We start from the raw sequence: 21,436 nt of genomic DNA, 5'->3' as shown, positions 1-21,436 counted from the left end.
AGGAAAGGATGATGGAGCATGGGCAAAGGGGAGGAGATGAGGAGGGGAACCAGTGAGAGAAATGTATGGGTGAAGGGCAGATGGTGGGGGAGAAAGACATAGGGTGACGGGCATCAATTTGATCAGGAGGAGAGGGAAAAGGTGAAGGAAATGAAATAATTGCCAAAAAGGACAGAGTAGGAGCAGTTACGAGAAGTTTGAGTATTCGGTTTTCATGCCACTGGGTTGGAAACTGCCCAGTTGGAGTATGAGTTCCTTTATTTTTCATTTGGCTGTGATATTGCAGTGGAAGAGGCTATGGACAGATGTATCAATGTGGGCATGTGGGTTGGAATTTAAATGGCTAGCCACTGGGAGATCCTGGCTGGCACAACAAACATTCCTTCCAGGTGAAGCAGTCCTTCACATGTGAATCCAGTGCTCCTGTGCAGTCTCGTCTATATCAATGTGACCTCACATAAACCGGAGAATGACTTCATCAAGCATTCATGCTCTATCTATTCTGCTTGGCCGGTGTCCAACCTGGAGTTCCCAAACCTCTGGTAATCACTTCCCTCTGTCCCTTTTCCTCATTGTTCTCCTTCTGTTTTTCTCTCTCCTCCTGATCCAATTGACCAATGTTTCCCCTCTCCCTCTGCTTATCTCCATTTCCCTTTCCCTCTGCCCATCATCTGCACACTCTTCCCACCAGTTCCCTTCCCCACTCTGTCCCTTTATTCCTGTCTCCACCAACCTCTCCTATCAGATTCCATCATCTTCGGCCCTTTGTCACTTCCACCTATCACCTCCCAGTTTCCGTCATCATTCCCATCCTCATTTACCTATCACCACCCTTCCCCGTTAACTGGATCCACTGATTGCCTGCTAGACCTTGCTCCACCCCTTTCCTCTATCATTTAATAAAGGCTATCTCTTTGTCTTCCAGTCCTGATGGTGGATCCTGACCCAAAATGTCAACTGTCCGTTTCAAAGTTCAGAGTTCCAAGTAAATTTATTAACAAAGTACATATATATCCCATATACAACCCCAAGATACATTTTCTTGCAGGCATAGTCAATAATCCATAAGTATGCCTGCAAGAAAATGAATTCCCCTCCATAGATGCTGCCTGACCTGCTGAGTGGTGCTCCAAATTCCAGCATCTGAAGTCTCTTCTGTATTTCTTTGTTACTTCAGTTCTCCTTCTCAGCTTCACTGTTGCAGGACTTCCTGGAAGCTTCCTAAGGTACATCAGTAAATTTGTAATGTTTCGATAGGTGGATTGCCATGTAGCAGTGGCAATGGTGGTTGGTGGAGTCAAGTGCGAGACTAAGGAGTGGAGCAGTCATGTCACCCCATACACCTTTCCTCGTTTTCTGTGGTAACTTGTTTGATTCCTGGCAGATTTGGCTAAGCATTACCCCAACACCATGTTTCTCTCGGATTTCATTAATGTTCTAATCTGTAAAACAAAGATTCCACTAGGGACCTCTGAAGAAACTTGAATCAGAATATTTACAAAGAATATTTTTGTCACTCTTGTGATCAACTTTGAAAGACTTACAATGCTTTTGTTAAGAGTTCAATTATATGGTTTAAATTTCCAGCAAATGACATTTGATCATAAAGAATGTTGGCATACTTAAAAAGCTTGCCCACTCTTTTACAAGTTACCTTAATCCTCAATGTAAGCTCAACATATGGCAACTCCCTTGTCATTATGCGCTTTGTTAAAGCACTGAGCAAGTCAGACTGATCTGCACTGAATGCCAATAAATGTTGGGTTCTATGATAAGATCTGGTAGAAATACAGCTCATTGTGCTTTGAATTCTAATTGGATTTTCCACTTAACTGCATGTCTAATAGAAAGTCTTACTGTAGGCAACCTGATGCAGATTTCAATCCACTTCATTAATGAAATCAGCCTCCAGTAACCCATAACAGAAAACTGTAAAAATCAAGTAAGTATTTTCGTTAATCCATTTTGAATATTTTATAACACACTTCTAACAACAAGTCTGATGAAGCCTTACAGGACTAATTGCTTCCTGCTAACATCCACCTCTTTGAGAATGGGAAAAGGCAGTGCATCTAATTACTTTGACATTTGAAAATCAATTTTCAGCAAATCAATCTGTACCTCAGCCAAGTTTTGGTTATTTTAATCATTGCTATTAGTTTGACATTCCTTTTGTCCTTAGTTAATTAATGATCTAAACATTAGATTATGCCATGTTCATTTTGGGACATAAGATGGACATTTTGGAATATAATATAATGAGCAACATGTGCAGTCAATCCTAAAGCATGTCAGATCAGAGACTTGATTGCCACTCAAGAGTATGAAAATGCTTTGTTTTAGTGCCAAAATAGAGCACGTAGAAAAGTTGAAAGACTTAATATAAATACATCAAAAGGCATCCACATTTATAACTTTTCATTTCAATACCACATGTATTTTTTTTATTTGATGCAAACATTGACCAAAACAAAGTTAATTTGCAGACTTAAGCTTTACTCTTGTGTAAGTCCTCAATTCTACTTTGTATGCTTTACTAATTATCCAATAGCTATTCCAAAATAGATGACCAATGGCTACAAATTTGGTGGCACCTCACAAAACCTTCTACTTGTAAGACTTTGCTAGGTATATAGGAACATTATCATCTACAATTACCTCTCTAAGCCTTACATCATCCTAACTTGGATGTATGTTGCATGTTTTTGTTATCATTCAGTGAAAATTATGCAGATCCTAATGTAACAACATTGTGGAACTGCAATCATTTCTCTTGAAATGAACTGCAATATTTCAAAGCATTGCCCTCTTCTGAAAGCTAACTAGGGATGGGCAATGAATACTGACTTTGCAGATGATGTGCACATCCCAGAGATGCTGGCTAACCGTATTGGAGTTATGCTTATACTCTTCCTGATAGCCACACCTCAAAACAATTTTTTCTGCTTGTGACTGGATGCCAAAAAAGGAAATTGAACCAAATTTGCAATATCTATACATACACTCTTTCACTTCCTTGGAGCAGACTGCCTAAAATTCCTTACATAAAAATAATCTTGTTCTGCCAATTATACAGATGATATTTACTAATTTTATTTCAATTGAACGATTGTCATGCTTAACACAAAGCAATTGTCAAAACACAGTAACAATGAAGAAAAAACTAGTAACAACAAATATATCTCAATTAATTATGCCAAAATCCACCAAAACTTGCAATAACTATGTGGAAAAAACATGAAGGAAAAATGAAAGTTAGGAGACCCATAACACCCTCCATATTTTTAAGAACCTATCTTAATTGGGGTATCTAATTTTTGTCTAACTTTCTGACCAAGTAGTACAAATATCAGTTCCTCGTTTTAAGGTGGCCCATGATACCCACCAAGTTACGTAACTCATGTGAGGATCTAGTGAGTTGGCTTCCCTGCCTGATTTTCTGGTACCCTAGTATCTTTTGTGCATCAAGCAGAATTGTACTTTTACTTCCCCTGATAGGGAGGGTAAATATTGCAGTTCACTTTGCACAATAGGTCACAGGGTCCTAGGTTATATTTTAAACAGGCAGAGAACTTGTAATTTAATTTCATAATTGGAGCTTTGCAATGAGCCCTCGTAAAATAATGGGATATTTATCTGTTCAACTCAATGCAAACTGTTAAATGCAGTGAATTAGTGGAGATCTGATGGTTAAATATTAAACAAATCCCTGCATCTGATTTTTTAAAAAATATTTGTGTGCTGGTTTTGTGGGCTGAGCTAGCATTTCATTGCCTGACCCTAGTAGGCTGCAGCCCACCAGGTGTGAGTATGCCGATAATGCTAATGTGGAGGGAGTTCTAGGAGTTTGACCTAACAACGGCAACAAATGGCAATTATATGTCCGAGTCAGGACGGTGAGTGGTTTGCAGGGTAACTTCCAAATTCTTTTGCTACACTTGTCCTTTAATTGTCAAAGGTTGTGAGTTGGAAGGATCTGTCTTGGAGTCTTGTTGGGATGCTACAGTGCATCCTGTAGACGGTACATGATGATATTTTGAATTCTGTTCAGCTGTGTTTTATCTTCCTTTGAGCTGCATGTGAATTCATAACAGAGTAAAGGCGCAGAGTGCAATGAAGAATGTTGCTCAGCCTGTTGTGCCTCACAATGATACAGGAGCATTTGTAAATTTATTATCATGCACTGGTATATGGAATAAATGCAAACTACTTTGCTATCTATTTCCACCTGCAATCATTGATTTCATTAGCAAAGAAACAAGAGTTGATGATTTGTGTAAAATATCACTTCTCACTGCTTTTGACATGGTTGCAGCTTTAAACATAGCTGACTACCACATCTTCCTCTATTCCATGGAGTCATGCCTATATATTGCCAGAGAATCTTCTCTCTTCAAAACCCACCTTGTTTTTATCTGATGTACAATGTCGAATAAGCAGAAAATTTCAAAGCTAACAGTAGGGAAGGCAAGGATGATCCCTTCTGGAAATTCATTTTCCCCTATTCAACTCATACTTCAGGATAGTGCAAAAAGCTTAGCAAAATTCTGGAAACCCAGTGCGTTTGATGGTACTATGATCTCATTTTACACCTGTTCCATCGGTAACAGTGTCCACTTCCACCTCCATAAATCACCAACTTTGTTTTCCCCTCAGCTTTTCTGCTGCTGGCACCCTGACTGATGACTTTGCTACCTCTGAGTTTGACTGTACAAGCATCTTATTATGTTATATTTATACTGTAAAATTCTCATCCTTGTTTTCAAGTTCTCTATGGTCTTAACCATTTCATTATGTCCTCCCCACCACTACCACCAACGCCTGTCCCATCCCATTCCCCCTTATATGAATTTATAATCAGTGCCACCCCCGCAAGTCCAGACTCTCCACCTTGTGCTTCTCTAAATTTAATGGCGATCATGAAACAAATCTTTGCCTCCACTTTCAACATTTTGAAGAGCCTGTTTCTAGGGATTCTTTCATATCTGTTGACAAACATTCCTGGCTCCCAAGTTCCCAACCAACTGTACAGTTTTATTAGCACAGCATTTAAACCACTGGACTGACATACAGAAGCCTGCACTATTCATTCGATGTCATGAATTGGTATCCCAAAACACCAGCTGGGAAAATTAAATCAAACAATGAAATAAACCTAGAAAAAAAAGCTAGTATCAACAATGATGACCATCTTAGATTGCCATAGAGGTCTATCTGAGTAAGAATTCATTATCCTCAGATATTTGGTCCATGTGGAGGGTCTTGATCCTACTTGTCAACTATTCATTTCCCTCTAAAGATTTCCCTGAACCACTGGATTCTTTCAGCATCCTCTGCATTGCTCCTTAATCCAGCATCTGCAGTCTCTTTTGTCACCATCTTAATAAATTCCTTATAGCTTTATCTGCCTCAAAGGAATGATCAACTTCTTTGCCTTTCTGTTTGTCCACTGCCTTCATTGTTTTTAAATTCTATTCTTTTCCCGGTCGGGCCTGTATTGGAACCCAGACCAACAATAATGTGAATGACTTGTAACTGCCATTGGAAATCATCTAGTAAGCCACTGTTTAGAGGGAGAACATTGGCTTTATTAGTAATGACCTTATCCCATGAAAATATATACTAAAGGAAAAATACAACATTTGTAGATATGAAAGGGTCTTTTAAGAGACTCCTGGATAGGTACATGGAGCTTAGAAAAATAGAGGGCTGTGGGTAACCCTGGGTAATTTCTAAGGTAGGGACATGTCTGGCACAGCCTTGTGGGCCGAAGGGCCTGTATTGTGCCGTAGGTTGTCTATGTTTTTATTTGCTCTTTATCTCCACCCATCTCCATGTACAGGCCCCAAACACTTCAGAGAAAGCAGTGAATTCTGATAGAGTTTCTGACATGAAACCTTAACTGCTTCTCTTTCCATTGATGCTGCACAACCGGCTTACAATTTCCCCATTTTGACTCACTTTAGTACATGTTGTTTACTGCCTTACAGTGTGACCTTTGTTACATTGCAAGATCAGGGGTGACCTTTCAATAGAACACCTCCATCCAGCCTGTGAGTTTAGCCCAGGTTTCTGGCAGCCTGTCACTGTTATCTTTCATTCCTATTTAACTCTGACCACTCTGTCCTGAGCCATTTACACCCTTCTGTCAATCTCACCATAACTCAAGGCCTGACTGCACACACATTACTGTCTTTCAAATCAAACCTGGAGTTCAACTTATCAGCTAATTAGCATTTCCAATGGTTTCCTATTTTATTATTTCAGACTTTCATCACCATTTTATTTATCTTTGATTATCTAAGACAATAGTCCTGCTTATTCCACTTATCCAGCCTTCAGACTGACATTATTCTTGTCTCATGGCTGCCTTCACCATTGTCCTTTTTATCGTTGAGTCTCCCTTCCATGCAGTGCTTCCATGGAACTTCTATTCCGGTTTGTCCTCTGGTTTCTGCTGTATGGTAATTGAACCATTAACTATTCCTCAAACACCAGAAATGCTGCCTGACCTGTTGTAAACTTTCAGTATGTTCTGTTTTTATTTCACATTCCTGGCAGGTAGATTGTTTTGCTTTAGTTTTCAGTAATAGAGTCTTCTAGCACAGAAGCAGTCCCTTTGTCTCACCATACCACACTACTCATTTTACCTACTTGCTATAATCCCATTTACTGTGTTAGATACATAATCACCTCAGACACTCATGCACTTCTCTGGAAATTTCTCAAGTGTTATGAGTTCACTGCCTCTTCTGGCAGTGCATTCTAGACTTTAACCATCCTCAGTGTGAAAAAAAACTCCCCCATCAGATCCCCTCTACTTTTCATATTAAACTGTTTCCTCTCAACTTTGACATCCTAACTATGGGAAAAATATTTTTACTACCCTACCTACCCCACTCCTAATCTTACACCGGATATCTCTACCAGATCATCCCTCAGCCTTCTTTACTCCATGCAGTCTCTCCTTGTAACCATAAAGCTCCAATCCAAGCAACATCCTGGTGAATCTCCTCCGCACTCTCTCCAACACAATCATATCCTTCCTATGTGGTGATCAGAACTGCACAAATTAAGTTTTGATTTTAATTGCTCTGTTATGCTAATCATACACAGTGTTAAATGTTGGTTAATCAATGCCATTCAATTGTTTGCAGGCTAGTGAATGATAATTATGGCAGATAGTGAACTTGTCTTGTTTTGTTTAACTCTTTGCTCCTTATCTGGAATATAGGATATTAAAAGGAGATGAGAACTTTAAGTTTATTCCACGCTCGCAGAGTGACCTCCCAGAAAACTTCCCGAAGGAAATTCATGGAATATGTTATTTTCTGGAGGCTAATGTTTCTCCAAATGCATCAAGGATGATAAACATGCCTGCGTGCACCAAGAGAAAATCATATAGTATTGGGACAATGTTCCTTCGTGAGACCAGTTTATGAGAAGCAGTGCGTTCTGGTGAGTGGCTTAGGAACACACCATGCACAGCTAGAAACGACGTCTAGACATTTGACACAAACTTTCTTAAAAGCTAAATATTCGCCTCAAAGCTTGAATACGGAGAAGTCAAATTAATGATTCGATAAATGCGCAGCACCTTGACTGAAGGTATATGTTCATTTCTGATAAGGTGTGGAAGAGAAAGCAAAATTAATAGCATTCTGTCTTAAATAATTTTTGTACACCAAAATTGCTTTTAGTTACATGGACCATTCTTACATATTTTTAACCATTTTAAATGTATTTATTCATAATTCATACATTAGAAATAAACAAAGCAGATGTAACATTGTTTTTAGTTGAAGTGAGAGTTCTGACTTCTTTTACACCGCAGTTCATGGAACGCAGATTTTAAAGTGTAAATTTTCTAAGTGTGGGGCAAAGATGTCCCTCTGACATATATTATAGGTCAAGATTGTACAGTTTAGCTGGTATTATTTTGTTAAGTGTGTACAGCTTGATGTTGGCAGAATTGTCTCCAGATGGAAATTTCTCCAATTTCAACAGTGTCATATATTAAGGAGAGAATATGACATTAAAACTGTTAATAATCAAATACATATATTGTTTAATGTCTCAGTAAGAAAAAGGCTTTGGAGATGTGATCGGCCAAGTGGTTTCCCACTGCACTGTAAACTTCTGTGATTCTGTCCTCTGAGCTTTTGATTGAGTTCTATTAATGTATAATATAAAACTGTGTATAACTGCACACTGCTATCATCTGTACAAACTATTTTGGAATGTCTGCCAAAAATAAATACTGCTGCTTATATAATTAATTGTTTTGAATGGCTATAATTTAAGATTTCTTTCATTATTTCTACAAGAGGATTTTGACTGGATGAGGAGAGAAAGAGCTTTCGTTAGGAATAGCCAATGACCACATGGAATTCAAACTGATCCAATAGGTTTTCAATGCATGATTACAACAAAAATGTTGACAACTTGTTCTTATATAGTACCTTAAATATAGAAAAAATTGTCTCTAAGTTCTAAAGAATGAATTATTACAAATGTTAACCCAAGTTTTTTATTTGACTAATTAAAGCTTGATCAAAAAGGCAGTTTGCACCAATTATCTTACAGGATAAGAGGAAAAAAAAGTAAAATTGGATAGGTATATGGACAGGAAAGGAATGGAGGGTTATGGGCTGAGTGCGGGTCAGTGGGACTAGGCGAGAGTAAGTGTTCGGTATGGACTAGAAGGGCCGAGATGGCCTGTTTCCGTGCTGTAATTATTATATGGTTATATGTTATATGGAAAAGAGGGAAGGAGAAGACTGTAATATCAATGTAATGAGATCTAACTTTAGTGGCTAAAGGCTGAACTAGCACAGGTGAGGCAAAGGGAGTAAGGTTGGTGGGGGGAGGGAACTAGAAAAAAACTTTAGGCACAACCTTACAGAATTAGAGTAATGAGGAGACTATCAGGCTAAAAACTTTTCTAAATGAAAGGTAAATCATATCAACTGGAGACAGTGGCTATGGTGTGAAATTGAGATAGCTGCTGGGAAATAGAGTTCATGATAGAGGGTGTAGGGAGTGACATTCACCTTCAAAAGGTTTAATAGAAGGAAACTGGAGATCATCCAAGACAGATTGTTGGGCACATTAACTGCCAAATCAGAGGCAGTGCATATTAATAAGGATATGGAAATATTTTAATTAGAAAGGATATGCAAATAAAATGGCATTCTGCATACACAAGGTAAAAATTTGATTGTCTATTGATCATGACAGTTTTTGAATGCAGAAGGAATTAACAAAATCACAATAATTATTTTGCACCCATTGACTTTGCGGTCATACTCCCTGAATATTTAAAAGGAGAAATTGGAGTGGGAGTAAAATAGTAATAAATTTCAGCCTAAAAGACTTAGGTTTTTAGAAAGAGGCAGGTAAAAGTTTGCAGATGATATGAAGATAGGTGGAGGGGCAGGTGGTTTTGAGGAAGTAGACTACAGAAGGACTTCGATTGGGAGAATGGGCAAAGAAATGGCGGATGGAATACAGTATCGGGAAGTGTAAGATCATGCACTTTGGTAGAAGAAATAATATGATTGTTTTCTAAATGAAGAGAAAATTCAAAATCGGAGGTGCAAAGGAACTTGGGAGTCCTTGTGCAGGATTCCCTTAAGGTTAACTTACAGGTTGAGTCAGTGATGAGGAAGGCAAAAGTGATGTTAACATTCATTTCAAGGGATTGAGAATATAAAAGCAAGGATGTAATGTTGAAAATTTATAAAGCTCTGGTGAGGCCTCACTTGGAGTATTGTGAGCAGTTTTGAGCTCCTTATCTTAGAAAGGATCTGCTGAAACTGAAGAGGGTTCAAAAGAGATTCACAAAAATAATTCCAGGATTGATTGGCTTGTTACATAAAGAGCATTTGATGGCTCTAGGCCCATATTCACTAGAATTTAGAAGAATGAGGGGTGACCTAATTGAAATCTATCGAATGCTAAAAGGTCTTGATAGAGTGGATGTGGAGAGAATGTTTTCTATGGTGGGAGAGTCTAGGACCTGAGGATACAGCCTCAGAATACAGCAACATCCTTTTAGAATGGAGTTGAGGAGGAATTTCTTTAGCCAGAGAGTGGTAAATCTGTGTAATTCATGGAAGCCAAGTCTTTACAAATATTTATGGCTGGGGTTAATAGATTCTTGATTGGTCAAGGCATGAAGGGATACAGGAAGAAGGCAGGAGATAGAGACTGGGGGGGGAGGGAAATGGATCAGACATGATGAAATGGTGGAACAGATTTTTGATGGATCAAATGTCCTAATTCTGCTTCTATATCTTATGGTCTAAAATATTCCTCAAGTTTAGCATCTGTGGAAGAGTAAGTTTGGCAGATGAATTTGTGATGTAGTGTGAGTGGACGGAGTTGATAAAAGGAATGGGATATATGTAAAAAGTACGAAAAGGAGAAAGAGATTGCAGTATGAAGGATTATGGATTATATCGATATTTGTTCAATAGAATGGAAACAAAAATGATTGCTGTAATTCAAACGTTCTGAAGAGATGAATAATAGGATTTCCTATCAGCTGAAATTCTTTCTGTAAATCCATAGAGGAGACAAAGATTAGTCTTAGAAAGCAAAGCACTGTGGAAATGAGAGAAATATCTGTATCTTTGGTGGGTTTGGAATTATAAGAGTTAACGGCCAGATTAACACCAAAACTGCACTCAAAAGTATTACTGAATGTTTGCTCTACCTTAAATCACATAGAACCAATTAAACTACAAAGGCAGCAAACAGTGTATGCTTGAAATCAGAAATAAAAGCAGATGAAGTTGGAGATTATTCTGGAGAACAGGCAGCATCATCTATGGAAAAAAAGATTTCACCCAGTCTGTGTTTGGTCAGTTCATTGTATATACCTTAAATACTGATTACAGTTATGCAAGTAAATTATTGTTTCACCTGGAGGGAGTGGTGTGAGGCGTGTGGGTTTCTGGATGATAATAAGGGAGGAGATCAAAGGGCATGCATCTGTTATTTTATTGTTTTTTTCTATCCATTGTCCCTGGTCCCGAACAGACTAAAGAGAAATTTACTTATTCCTTGCTTCTGGCATTCTGTATTATTTGTTCGTGATACAGTCAGCTCTGTATTGTAGAAACCAAGTACAGACTGGGTGATTCCCTTCAGAAGCTAGCCATCCAGGTGAGCCAGTCATGGTAATTTCTAAGCCTCTGTTGCGTACACTACTCCAAAGGAACTTGAGGAACAGTGTTCTGGCCTTGAGCAGAACTCAGCAATCTCTAATAATGATTCTCATGTTCCACTGACCTGTCACTTAGACCCACCTCTTGTCTCTCTACTTGTCCCCATACCACCCCCTTTTTGTCTTTTTTTACTATTGCCAATGGTTAATCTTTTCCACCTTCTACCCTGTTATGGACGCCCTCTTGTTTCTTATTCCTCTTAGTATTTGCCTAGCATTTTTTCCCTGTTCGGGCTAAAGTTGATCATTCTGAAACTAATTTTATTTCTCCTCAAACAAAATCTGCCTGACCTAGGGAATGTTTAATCTTTTGTCTTCTTAATTTAAGATGACACAAATATGTTCATGTGTATATTGGTGTGAACTGACTTTACAATTTTTTGGAAAGTACAGAAAATGTATTAAAATATTCCTGTTTTCTAATCCAGCACATTTTTAAAAATCTGTGATCTTGTAACAAGCTTGTCTATTTTTCTAGTATTCAAATTTAACAGTTGCCTACAGTGCATTCGAAGTTACTTGGTAATACAGTGAAGGATTAATTGCTGAAGGCTTTCTTGTAATTAGTTGGCTTCCTTTCTCAAATACTGGTATTGCTTTGAAGTATTTATCTATTGATGGAATTACTGTTTGGATAATTGGAATGGAAATAAACTATTATAAGATATTAAAAGATAGGAGCAGAATCAGACTATTTGGTCCATTGAGTCTGCTTCATCATTCAATCACGGCAGATTTATTATCCCTCTCAATCCCATTCTCCTGCCTTCTTCCTGTAACCTTGGATATCCTTACTAATCAAGAACCTATCAACCTCTGCTATAAATATACTCAATGACTTGCCCTCCACAACAATCCGTGGTCATGAGTTCCACAGATTCACCACCTACTGGCTAAACAATTTCCTCCTCATCTCTGTTCTAAAGTGACCTGCTGTTCTGAGGTTGTGCTCTCTGATCCTGGACTCCCCCAATGTTCGAAACATCCTTTCCACATCCACCCAATCTGGGCCTTTCAATATTTGATAGGTTGCAATGTAATCTCCTCCTCAGACTTCTATATTCCAGTGAATAAAGGTTCAGAGCCATCAAACACTCCTCATATGTTAACCCTTTCATTCCTGAGATCATATTGGTAAACTTCCTCTGGATACTTTCCAATGCCAGCACAGCCTTTCTTCGATATGGGGCCAAAAACTGTTCACAATACTCTAAATATGGTCTGAAAAATGTCTTATAAAGCCTTAGCATTATCTTCTTGCTTTTTAATATTCTACTCCTCTCAAAATGAAGCCAAAATTTACAAATGAGAAAATCTGCAGATGCTGGAAATTCAAGCAACCCACACAAAATGCTGAAGGAACTCAGCAGGCCAGGCAGCATCGATGGAAAAAAAGTGTTTTCGGTCACAAAATTTACAAGGATATTTCTTCGTATGTGAGGACCTGAGTTATAGGTAATTAGGTAGTTATAGGTAAAGCTTGAATAGGTTATGAATTATTTCCCTGAAGCTTAGGAGAATAACGGGAGGTTTGATAGAGGTATACAAAATTGTAAAGTGAATAGATGAGATAAATGCAAGCAGGCTTTTCCCACTCAGGTTGAGGGAGACTAGAAATGGACGTGAAAAGTTATGGGGAAAAGGTGAAATATTTAGGTGGAATCTGAGGGGGAACTTCTTCACACTGAGGATGGTGTGAGTGTGGAATGAGCTGCCAATGGAAGTGCTTGATGTGGACTTGATTGGGACATTTAAGAGAAACTTGGATACATAGATGGATGGGGAGGGGTAGGGAGGCTTGTGGTCCAGGTGCAGATTGATGGGCCTAGGCAGTATAACAGTTTGGCATGGACTATGTGGGCCAAAGAACTTTCTTTCTGTACTGTATTTTTGATGACTCTATGATTCGATTACTGGATAATTAGTTATTTGGTTACTTTAAATCAACCTTCATGTGGATGGATGACAGTGGAATCAGGGTAGAGTCAATGCTCACATTGAGAGAATGGGAAAGAGAAATCCAATTGTTTTGGTGAGCTGGCATACAGTAAATGTGATGAGTCAAATTGGCTCTTCTGTCATAAAGAATTGGAAAATTATTATGGATTTCTTTACCTGAATAAACATTTTATCTTCAAATATTCCTTTCAAATTCCTTTGCCATCTTAAGACCTTAATTGAAACATTACTTAAACTTTTATCGCTAGGGAATATAGATCAGATTTATGGGCCTAAATTTAATATTTTACCCTTTAAACACTGTAACACTAACATTTACCACTTTAAAAGTCAATGAGCCTGGCCAAATATTTGTGTCTGAATATAAATACCATACCTCAGATAGTGTCTGACACAAAAGAAAAAGAACACACAAATAATAATAATAATAATAATAATAATAATAATAATAATAATAATAATAAAAGACCAATAAATTCAAGACAATAAATACAGAAAATACCAAGAGAAACCAGAAACAATCCAACACATTATAGGATCCTACAGCAGTTTAACTCAATCTGATTACTTACTTATAAAGGCACAATCAAATGACAAAAATCATTCACCAGAATCTTGCTTTAAAATACAAATTCAGAAAAGAGATCATACCTTATTATAAATAGAAGCTTGATCTGGTTTTAGTCAGGGTCCTACAAATTATATGACCAATCCATTATTACAGATGGGACAATCCATAATAGCCATCCAGAGATAATATTACAAGATAAATAAGCAAGAACAACTTACTTAAAAGATAAAGCCTTTCCAAACACACATAACATACAGAAATCAGGAAGTGAAAAATACCAGAAATATGCTCAATTAAAAGAGGAAATTGAAAGAATATGGAACATGAACAGGATATATATTGTCCTAATAGTATATCTACAATTGGTATCATCCCAAAGTCACTACGCAATAGCTTTAAACAATTAAGCTTACAGATTAGTATTTATGCAAACCATCAGCAAGCTCCAATTCTAAGCATCACTGGCATAGTCTGAAAGTTCCTAGCAATTAACAAGTGAGCATGCTTAGCTATGCCCGTACCTCAGGTTTTACCAACTTGAGCTGAGAAAAAAATAAAAGTAATAAAAATAATAATACACAATACATATTAATACATAAGATAGCTTCTATACGTAGTTTGATTGTATGTCCATAAAGTGACACTAAGCTGTACATAAGGTGACTGAGGGAAATAATAAAGTAGTGGTGGAGTTAGTGGGTGGCGGTGTTGATCAGCCTCGCTGCTTGCGGTAAGTAACTGATTTTGAGTCTGGTGATCCTGGAATGGATGATGCGTAACATCATCCCTGATGTGAGTGGGACAAACAGTCCATGAGCAGGGTGTGTGGGATCCTTCATGATGTAACTGGTTCTTTTCTGACACCTTTTGTTACATATTTATTTATTTATTGAGCTACAGAGCTGAATAGGCCCTTCCAGCTCTTCCACTGAACTAGTATAAGCCTAATCACAGGACCATTTACAATAGCCAATTAACCTACAAACAGTACATTTGGACTGCGGGAGGAAACTGGAGCACCCGGAGGAAGCCCACACGGTCACGGGGGGAACGTCCAAACTACTTACAAGCACCGGTGGGAATTGAACCTGGTTTGCTGGTACTGTAGATCGTTGCGCTAGCCGCCTTTCTGTATACAGAATATCCCCTTGATGGCGGGTTGGCTTTTGTCAGTGATACATTGGGCAGTTTTTACTGCCTGTTGTAGAGCTTTTCTGTCCACCACCATACAGTTTCCATACCAAGTCGTGATGCAGCTTGTTAGGATACTCCCTACTGTGTGGACCTGTAGAATGATGTGAGTATGGATGTGCAAAGTCCAGCCTCCTCAGAAAGTAGAGGCGTTGGTGAGCTTTCTTGACTCTGTGGGATATGTTCTGTGATTTTGAGAGGTTGTGTGTGCACTCCAAGGAGCTTGAAACTCCTGCTGTGCTACCAATCTATAGGCAATGTAAGTGGTGAAATCGATAACCAACTCCTTTGTCTTGTTGACATTAAAGAAGAGGTTATTTGCCTGGAACCAGCCCTCAAACTCTTCCACCTTCTCTCTGTTGGCCATCTCATCTTTAGAAACATAGAAAACCTACACCACAATATAGGCCTCTTGGCCCACAAAGCTTTTGTTGGTGATGAGGCCCACCAGTGTCATTTTCATCAGCAAACCTATCAATGTGATTGCTTGGGGAATCCCCTAAGACAAAAATTAATATTCCGTTAGTTTTTTGAAATACTTTTTGCACACTATTTTAATGATTGTATACAAGACACTTAAATCTTGCACTTTTTTGCAGCTCTTGGTATTAAGAAAGTCTCCAATAGTCTTCTTTTGGATGTGAAGTAGATGATCTCACACATCTCCACACTGAACTATAAGTGTCATTACCACACTGTCTGTATCACCTCTTGAAATGTAACACTTTAAGAAACAGAAACAAGAGTAGAGCAGTCCATCCCTGGGGACTGCTCCACTGTGCAACAAAATCACGCTGATTTAATTTTGGCCTCTATTCCTTTTTCTCCGTGTCCTTTCTCCCTTGTAGTTCAAATCTATTCCTTTTTATTAGGTGGCTCCTGTAGCTAATAAAGTGGCCACTGAGTGGACGTTCATGGTCTTCTGCTGCTGTAGCCCATTCACTTCAAGGTTTGATGTGTTGTGTGTTCAGAGGTGCTCTTCTGCACCTCTGTTGTAACACATGGTTATTTGAGTTAAATGCTGCCTTCCTGTCAGCTTGAACCAATCTGGCCATTCTCCTCTGACCTCTTTTATTAAGAAGACATTTTTGCCCACAGAGTTGCTGCTCACTGGATTGTTTTTGTTACTCGTAGTATTCTCTGTGAACTCTAGAGACCGTTCTGTGTGACTCACCCAGAAGGTAAGCAGCATCTGAGATACTCAAACCACCCCGTCTGGCACCAACAGTCATTCCGCAGTCAAAGTCACTTAGATCACATTTCTTTCCCATTCCAATGTTTGGTCTGAACAACAACTGAACCTCTTGACCGTGTCTACATGCATTTATACATTGTGATGATTGGCTGATTAGGTATTTGTGTTAACGAGCATGTGTTTCAAAGGTTTTCAAAGGTTTCAAAGGCACAGTTAATGTCAGAGAAATGTATACAATATACATCCTGAAATGCTTTTCCTTCATAAACATCCACAAAAACAGAGGAGTGCCCCCAAAGAATAAACAACAGTTAAATGTTAGAACCCCAACCTTGCCCCCAGCACCCCTCCCTCCCACGCGTAAGCACCAGCAAAGCAACAATCCCTCCCTCCCCAATTAGCAAAAAAAATCATCGGCACCCACCACCGAGCACTCAAGCATGCAGGAAAGCATCAGCAAAGACAGACTTGCAGTACCTCAAAGACTACCCGTTCACCCGGCATTCGACATACCACGGACTCTCTCTCTCCCTAATAAGGGAGAAAGAGGTGTCTCCATTTCACAGCGAGAGGGGAGACATAACAAACAACTGGCTGACTTACGATGTTAAAAGTCCATTACGTTGCTTTTTCTGAGCTCTGTGCCAAAGAACTCGGGTCTCTAGGCACACAGCCAGCAGCCAGCTCGCTGCATTCGATCTTTCGTTTCCCACGCCACACCGGATTCCTGCAGAGACACTGGTCTTTGGTCCGCCCGTCTCCAGAGCCATGAGATCCTGGAACTCCGAAGGCCAGCTAATCTCTTGGGCTGCATCCTTGGCAAATCGAATAACAGACAGTCGTGAGACCCTGAGAGTGGGTTCCATTCCCAGAAAGAACCGAAGTCAATGTGAAACTCCAGGTCAGAGTCTTTAAAAGAACCCTGAAAGGGGAAAATAGAGATATTAAAGATAGAAATAGAGCTGTTTTCAAAGATGCAAGCAAAGGAGTCGCCGTTGTCCCCTCCTAAGCTTCTCCTCCTCTACAGGTGAACCTAATCAAGTGGCCACAAAATGTATGCCAATTTCTGCCTAGAACATCCTCAGTGATTCCATCTCCACTGCTCTCTGGGGAAAAGGATTTCAAACATTCATGTAACTCTGAGAGTAGAATTTTCTCCTCACACGTACGTAATTTGGCAACGCTTTATTCTGAAACTACACTTCCTGAATCTAGAGAACCCCATTAAGGAATTTCTCAGCATTCAACTTGCTAATTCCCTTCTGTGTCTTGTACGTTTCTAAAGATCTCTTCTCGTTCTCCTTAACATCCATTCAAAATTCGAAGCAAATTTATTATCAAAGTACATATATGTCACCATAAACAAACCTGCGATTCATCTTCTTGCGGGCTTTCACTGTAAATCGAGGAAACACAATAGAATCATTGAAGACAGCACCCAACAGAATGGACAACCAACCAATGTGCAAAAGACAACAAGCTGTGCAAATGCAAGACAAAAAGAAATAAAATAATAAATAAACAGTAAATATCATGAATATGAGTGCTTGAAAATGAGTCCATAGGCTGTGTGAACAGTTCATTCATGAGGTGAGTGAAGATGAGTGACATTTTCCCCTCTGGTTCAAGAACCTGATGGTTGAGGGGTAACAACTATTCCCTGAACCTGCTGGTGTGGCTCATGAGGCTCCAGTACCTTCTTCTTGATGGTAGCAGTGAGAAGAGAGCATGGCCTGCGTGCTGGAGTCCTTGATGATGAATGCAGCTTCACTGCAACATCACTCTGTGTAGGTGTGCTCAGTGGTGCGGAGGTCTTTACCCATGATGGACTGGGCCGTATCCAAGCAACACACACAAAATGATGGAGAAACTCAGCAGGCCAGGCAGCATCTATGGAAAAGACTACAGTTGATGTTTCAGGCTGAGACCTTTCAGCTGGATTGGAGGGAAAAAGTGAGGAGTCAGAGTTAGAAAGTGGGAGAGGGGAGGGAGAAACAACAGATGATAGGTACAAACAAGCTGGATGAACTCAGCAGGTCGGGCAGCATCCATTGACTGCTCCTTTCAACGGATGCGGCCTGACCTGCTGAGTTCCTCCAGCTTGTTTGTACGTGTTGATTTGACCACAGCATCTGCAGTGTACTTTGTGTTTACAGATGATAGGTGAAACCAGGAGATAGGGAGGGGTGAAGTAAAGAGCTGGGACATTGATTGGTGAAAGAGATACAGGGCTGGAGAAGGGGGAATCTAATAGGAAAGGACAGAAGGCCATGGAAGAAAGAAAAGAGGGAGGAGCACCAGAGAAAGGCAGGCAAGGAGATGAGGTTGAGAGCGGGAAAAGGGTCTGGGGAATGGTGAAGGGTGGGGGGGGGGGGGGGGGGGGGGAGGTAGGGTGGCCTTACCAGAAGTTAGAGAAATGATGTTCATGCCATCAGGTTGGAGGCTACCCAGATGGAATATAAGGTGTTGGTTCTCCATCCTGAGTGTGGCCTTATTGCAAAAGTAGAGGAGGGCATGGGTGGACATGTCGAAATGGGAATGGGAAGTGGAATTAAAATGGGTGGTCACTGGGATATCCCACCTTTTCTGGCAGATGGAGCATAGGTGCTCGGCGAAGCAGTCTCCCAATCTACACCGGGAACACCTGATACAGTAGATGACCTCACGTGACTCACATGTGAAGTGTTGCCTCACCTGGAAGGATTGTTTGGGGCCCTGACTTTGTAGGCTTTTCTGTTCAAGAGCATTGGTGTTTCCATTCCAGACTATAATGCAACTAGTCAATATACTCTCCACTACTTCTATAGAAGTTCTAGATGACATACTGAGTCTTCACATAGTTCTAAGGAAGAAGAAACACTGCTGTGTGTTCTTTGTGTGCTGGACCAAAGACAAATCTTCTCAAATGATAACACTGCAGGACTAGCTCACAGACCACCAGTTCCCTCCTGAATTTAATAATCAGCTCCTTAGTTTGCTGCCATGAGTGAGAGGCCGTTGTTGTGGCACCACTCAGCCAGGTTTTCAATCTCTCTCCTATATGCTGATTTCATCACTACTTTTAATTCTGCTGATGACAGTGGTGCCATCAGCAAACTTAAATATGCTATCTGAGCTGTCTTTAGCCTCACAGTAATAAATATAAAGCAAGTAGTGCAGGGGGCTAAGCACACAGCCTTGTGGCACACCTGTGCTGAAGGAGATTGTGGAGGAGATGTTGTTGCTGATTCGAACTGACTGGAGTTTGCAAAAGAGGAAATTGAGGATCCAATTGCACAAAGAGTTACCGAGGCCAAGGTATTGAAGCGTACTGATTAGCTTTTAAAAAGATGATAGTATTGAATGCCAAGTTACAGTAAATGAAGAGTATCCTGATGTTTGCATCCTCACTGTCCAGGTGTTCCAGGGTTAAGTGAAAAGCCAATAAAATGGAATTTGCTGTTGACCTGTTGTGATGGTAGGTGAACTGGAGTGGATTCAAGTTTCTATAGATCTATGCTGCTCAAACTTTCTTCATCAGCACATCCACCTCAGAAATAACCCTGGTGAAGATTCACTGCACTGGCTCCAATGTAATGTCATCTTTCCTTAACTATGAAGGCCTAATTCTCCAAGTATGGTTTCACCCACACCTGCAAAGCTAAATCAAAATTCCTCTGCTTTTATTCTCAAATCCCTTTCCTAAAAAGCAACCTTCTAATAGCTTGCCTAATTATTAGTTCAAATTTTGAAGTACAGTACATTTATCATCAAACTATGAATACAGTATTATCTACAACTTTGAGATTCCTCTTCAATTATGAAAAAATTATTTCAATTATAAAAGTTTCTTTATCTTTTTGCTTTTTATGGATAAGAGGAGAATCAATTACCTTTTTATTATATACTATTAGATTAATACTATGTACAATCTTGATAATGTTTATTTTTCCTTTTATTTGAATTGTTATTGATATAGATATTTGAGATAATTCTCCTCTTGTTTATATATATGTACTCTTTTATTTAACTAATAAAAAGATTGATAAAGAAAGAAAGCGATTCCTCTTCTTACAAGCAGCCATAAAACAAAGAAACCCAATAGAACCCATTAAAAAAGAGAAGACTGTCAAACACCCAATGTACAGAAAAAAAATCAAATTGTGCAAACAATAAAGGTAAGCAAATAATATTCAGAACTGAGATGCATGAAGCTGAGTTCCAGCCGTGAAGCCAGTCATCACTGTAGCCGATCCAGGAGCCCATTAGTTGCAGGCCACAGTCTCAGTTCAGTGCAGAGACGAGTAAACCTTACAGAGCAGTGAGTCTAACATTGGCCTGTCCCTTGTCTCCGGTACCGACACCTTGACCTTTTCAATCAGGCTTAAATCGGGCAAACAGCAGGTTGCTCCTCCTTCTTGGACCTGGACCCTGTTTCTTTGATACACTCTTGGACCTAAAACCCACCTTCTCGATTTGGCCCATACCCAAGTTTTCTAATTTGGCCTCTAGTGCTCGTCTCTGCCTTGCCTTGGTCCTGCTGCTTTGAATTGCCTCCAAGTCTGCTCCAGCAGCTCATTCCCCACTCTTTGGCCCGAGCTCCGCTACCTCGATTTGGCCTGTGCACACCACACTGTAACTATCCTGCACTTTCCAGACTTCAGCTTCACACCACAGAAATGCCGGATTGCACAGGCAGTTTAAAAGCTCAGCTTCAAAACGAAAGTTACAGGCTATTGATGGCAATGATCATTTCCAAGAGAAAGTGTGAGTAATAAAGTAGATAATAGTTGTGTTTGCTGCCAGCAAGTCATCGCCATACTTCACCAGCGCCATCTTAAACCAGAATTATTTGCTGTATCTGTACGGTTAATTTTGTGTTTCATGCACCAGGACACCTAGTTCTTTTAGTACAACTTTGTGTAATCCCATTCTATTCGAAATTAGTTTGTTCCAGATTTGATATCTGCACATTTCCCCACATTATGTCCCATATGGCTCATCTTGCCCATTCACTTTACCATTCTACAGTATGTTTCTCTGCAGGCTCCTTGTGTCCTTGTCACAATCTTTGTTTTGTGACCAAATCTAGCTAAAGTACGCTCTGTTCCTTTCTACAACTCATTAACACAGAGTATAAATAGTTGAGACCCCCAGCACTGATCCCTGCTGCACTCCATTAATGTCTTACTGCTTGCCCCAAAATCAGCTATTTATCCTGATTATTTGTTTTCGTCTTGTCAACCAATTTGCTGATTAACATTTGCTCCCATCTGCACAACCCTACTGTGCTTACTACCAAAGTAAC

The 21,436-nt window shown here is 39.6% G+C and overlaps 1 protein-coding gene across 2 annotated transcripts in view; it reads left to right on the top strand.

Annotated features, from left to right (window-relative positions):
• Nucleotides 1-8,260, top strand: part of gucy1a2 (guanylate cyclase 1, soluble, alpha 2) — a 183,206-nt gene extending 174,946 nt beyond the window's left edge. For both annotated transcript variants that reach the window (XM_073043630.1, XM_073043628.1), the window contains one exon: nt 7,235-8,260. In XM_073043630.1, the coding sequence (XP_072899731.1) occupies nt 7,235-7,442 (208 nt within the window). In that variant the 3' untranslated portion in view covers nt 7,443-8,260. The remainder of the gene's footprint in view (nt 1-7,234) is intronic.
• Nucleotides 8,261-21,436: the final 13,176 nt, after the last annotated feature.

Source organism: Hemitrygon akajei, chromosome 4, assembly GCF_048418815.1.
Source record: "Hemitrygon akajei chromosome 4, sHemAka1.3, whole genome shotgun sequence".
Lineage (NCBI taxonomy): Eukaryota > Metazoa > Chordata > Chondrichthyes > Myliobatiformes > Dasyatidae > Hemitrygon > Hemitrygon akajei.
Note: the sequence above shows the minus strand (reverse complement) of the source record. Positions and strands in the feature narration are given on the sequence as shown.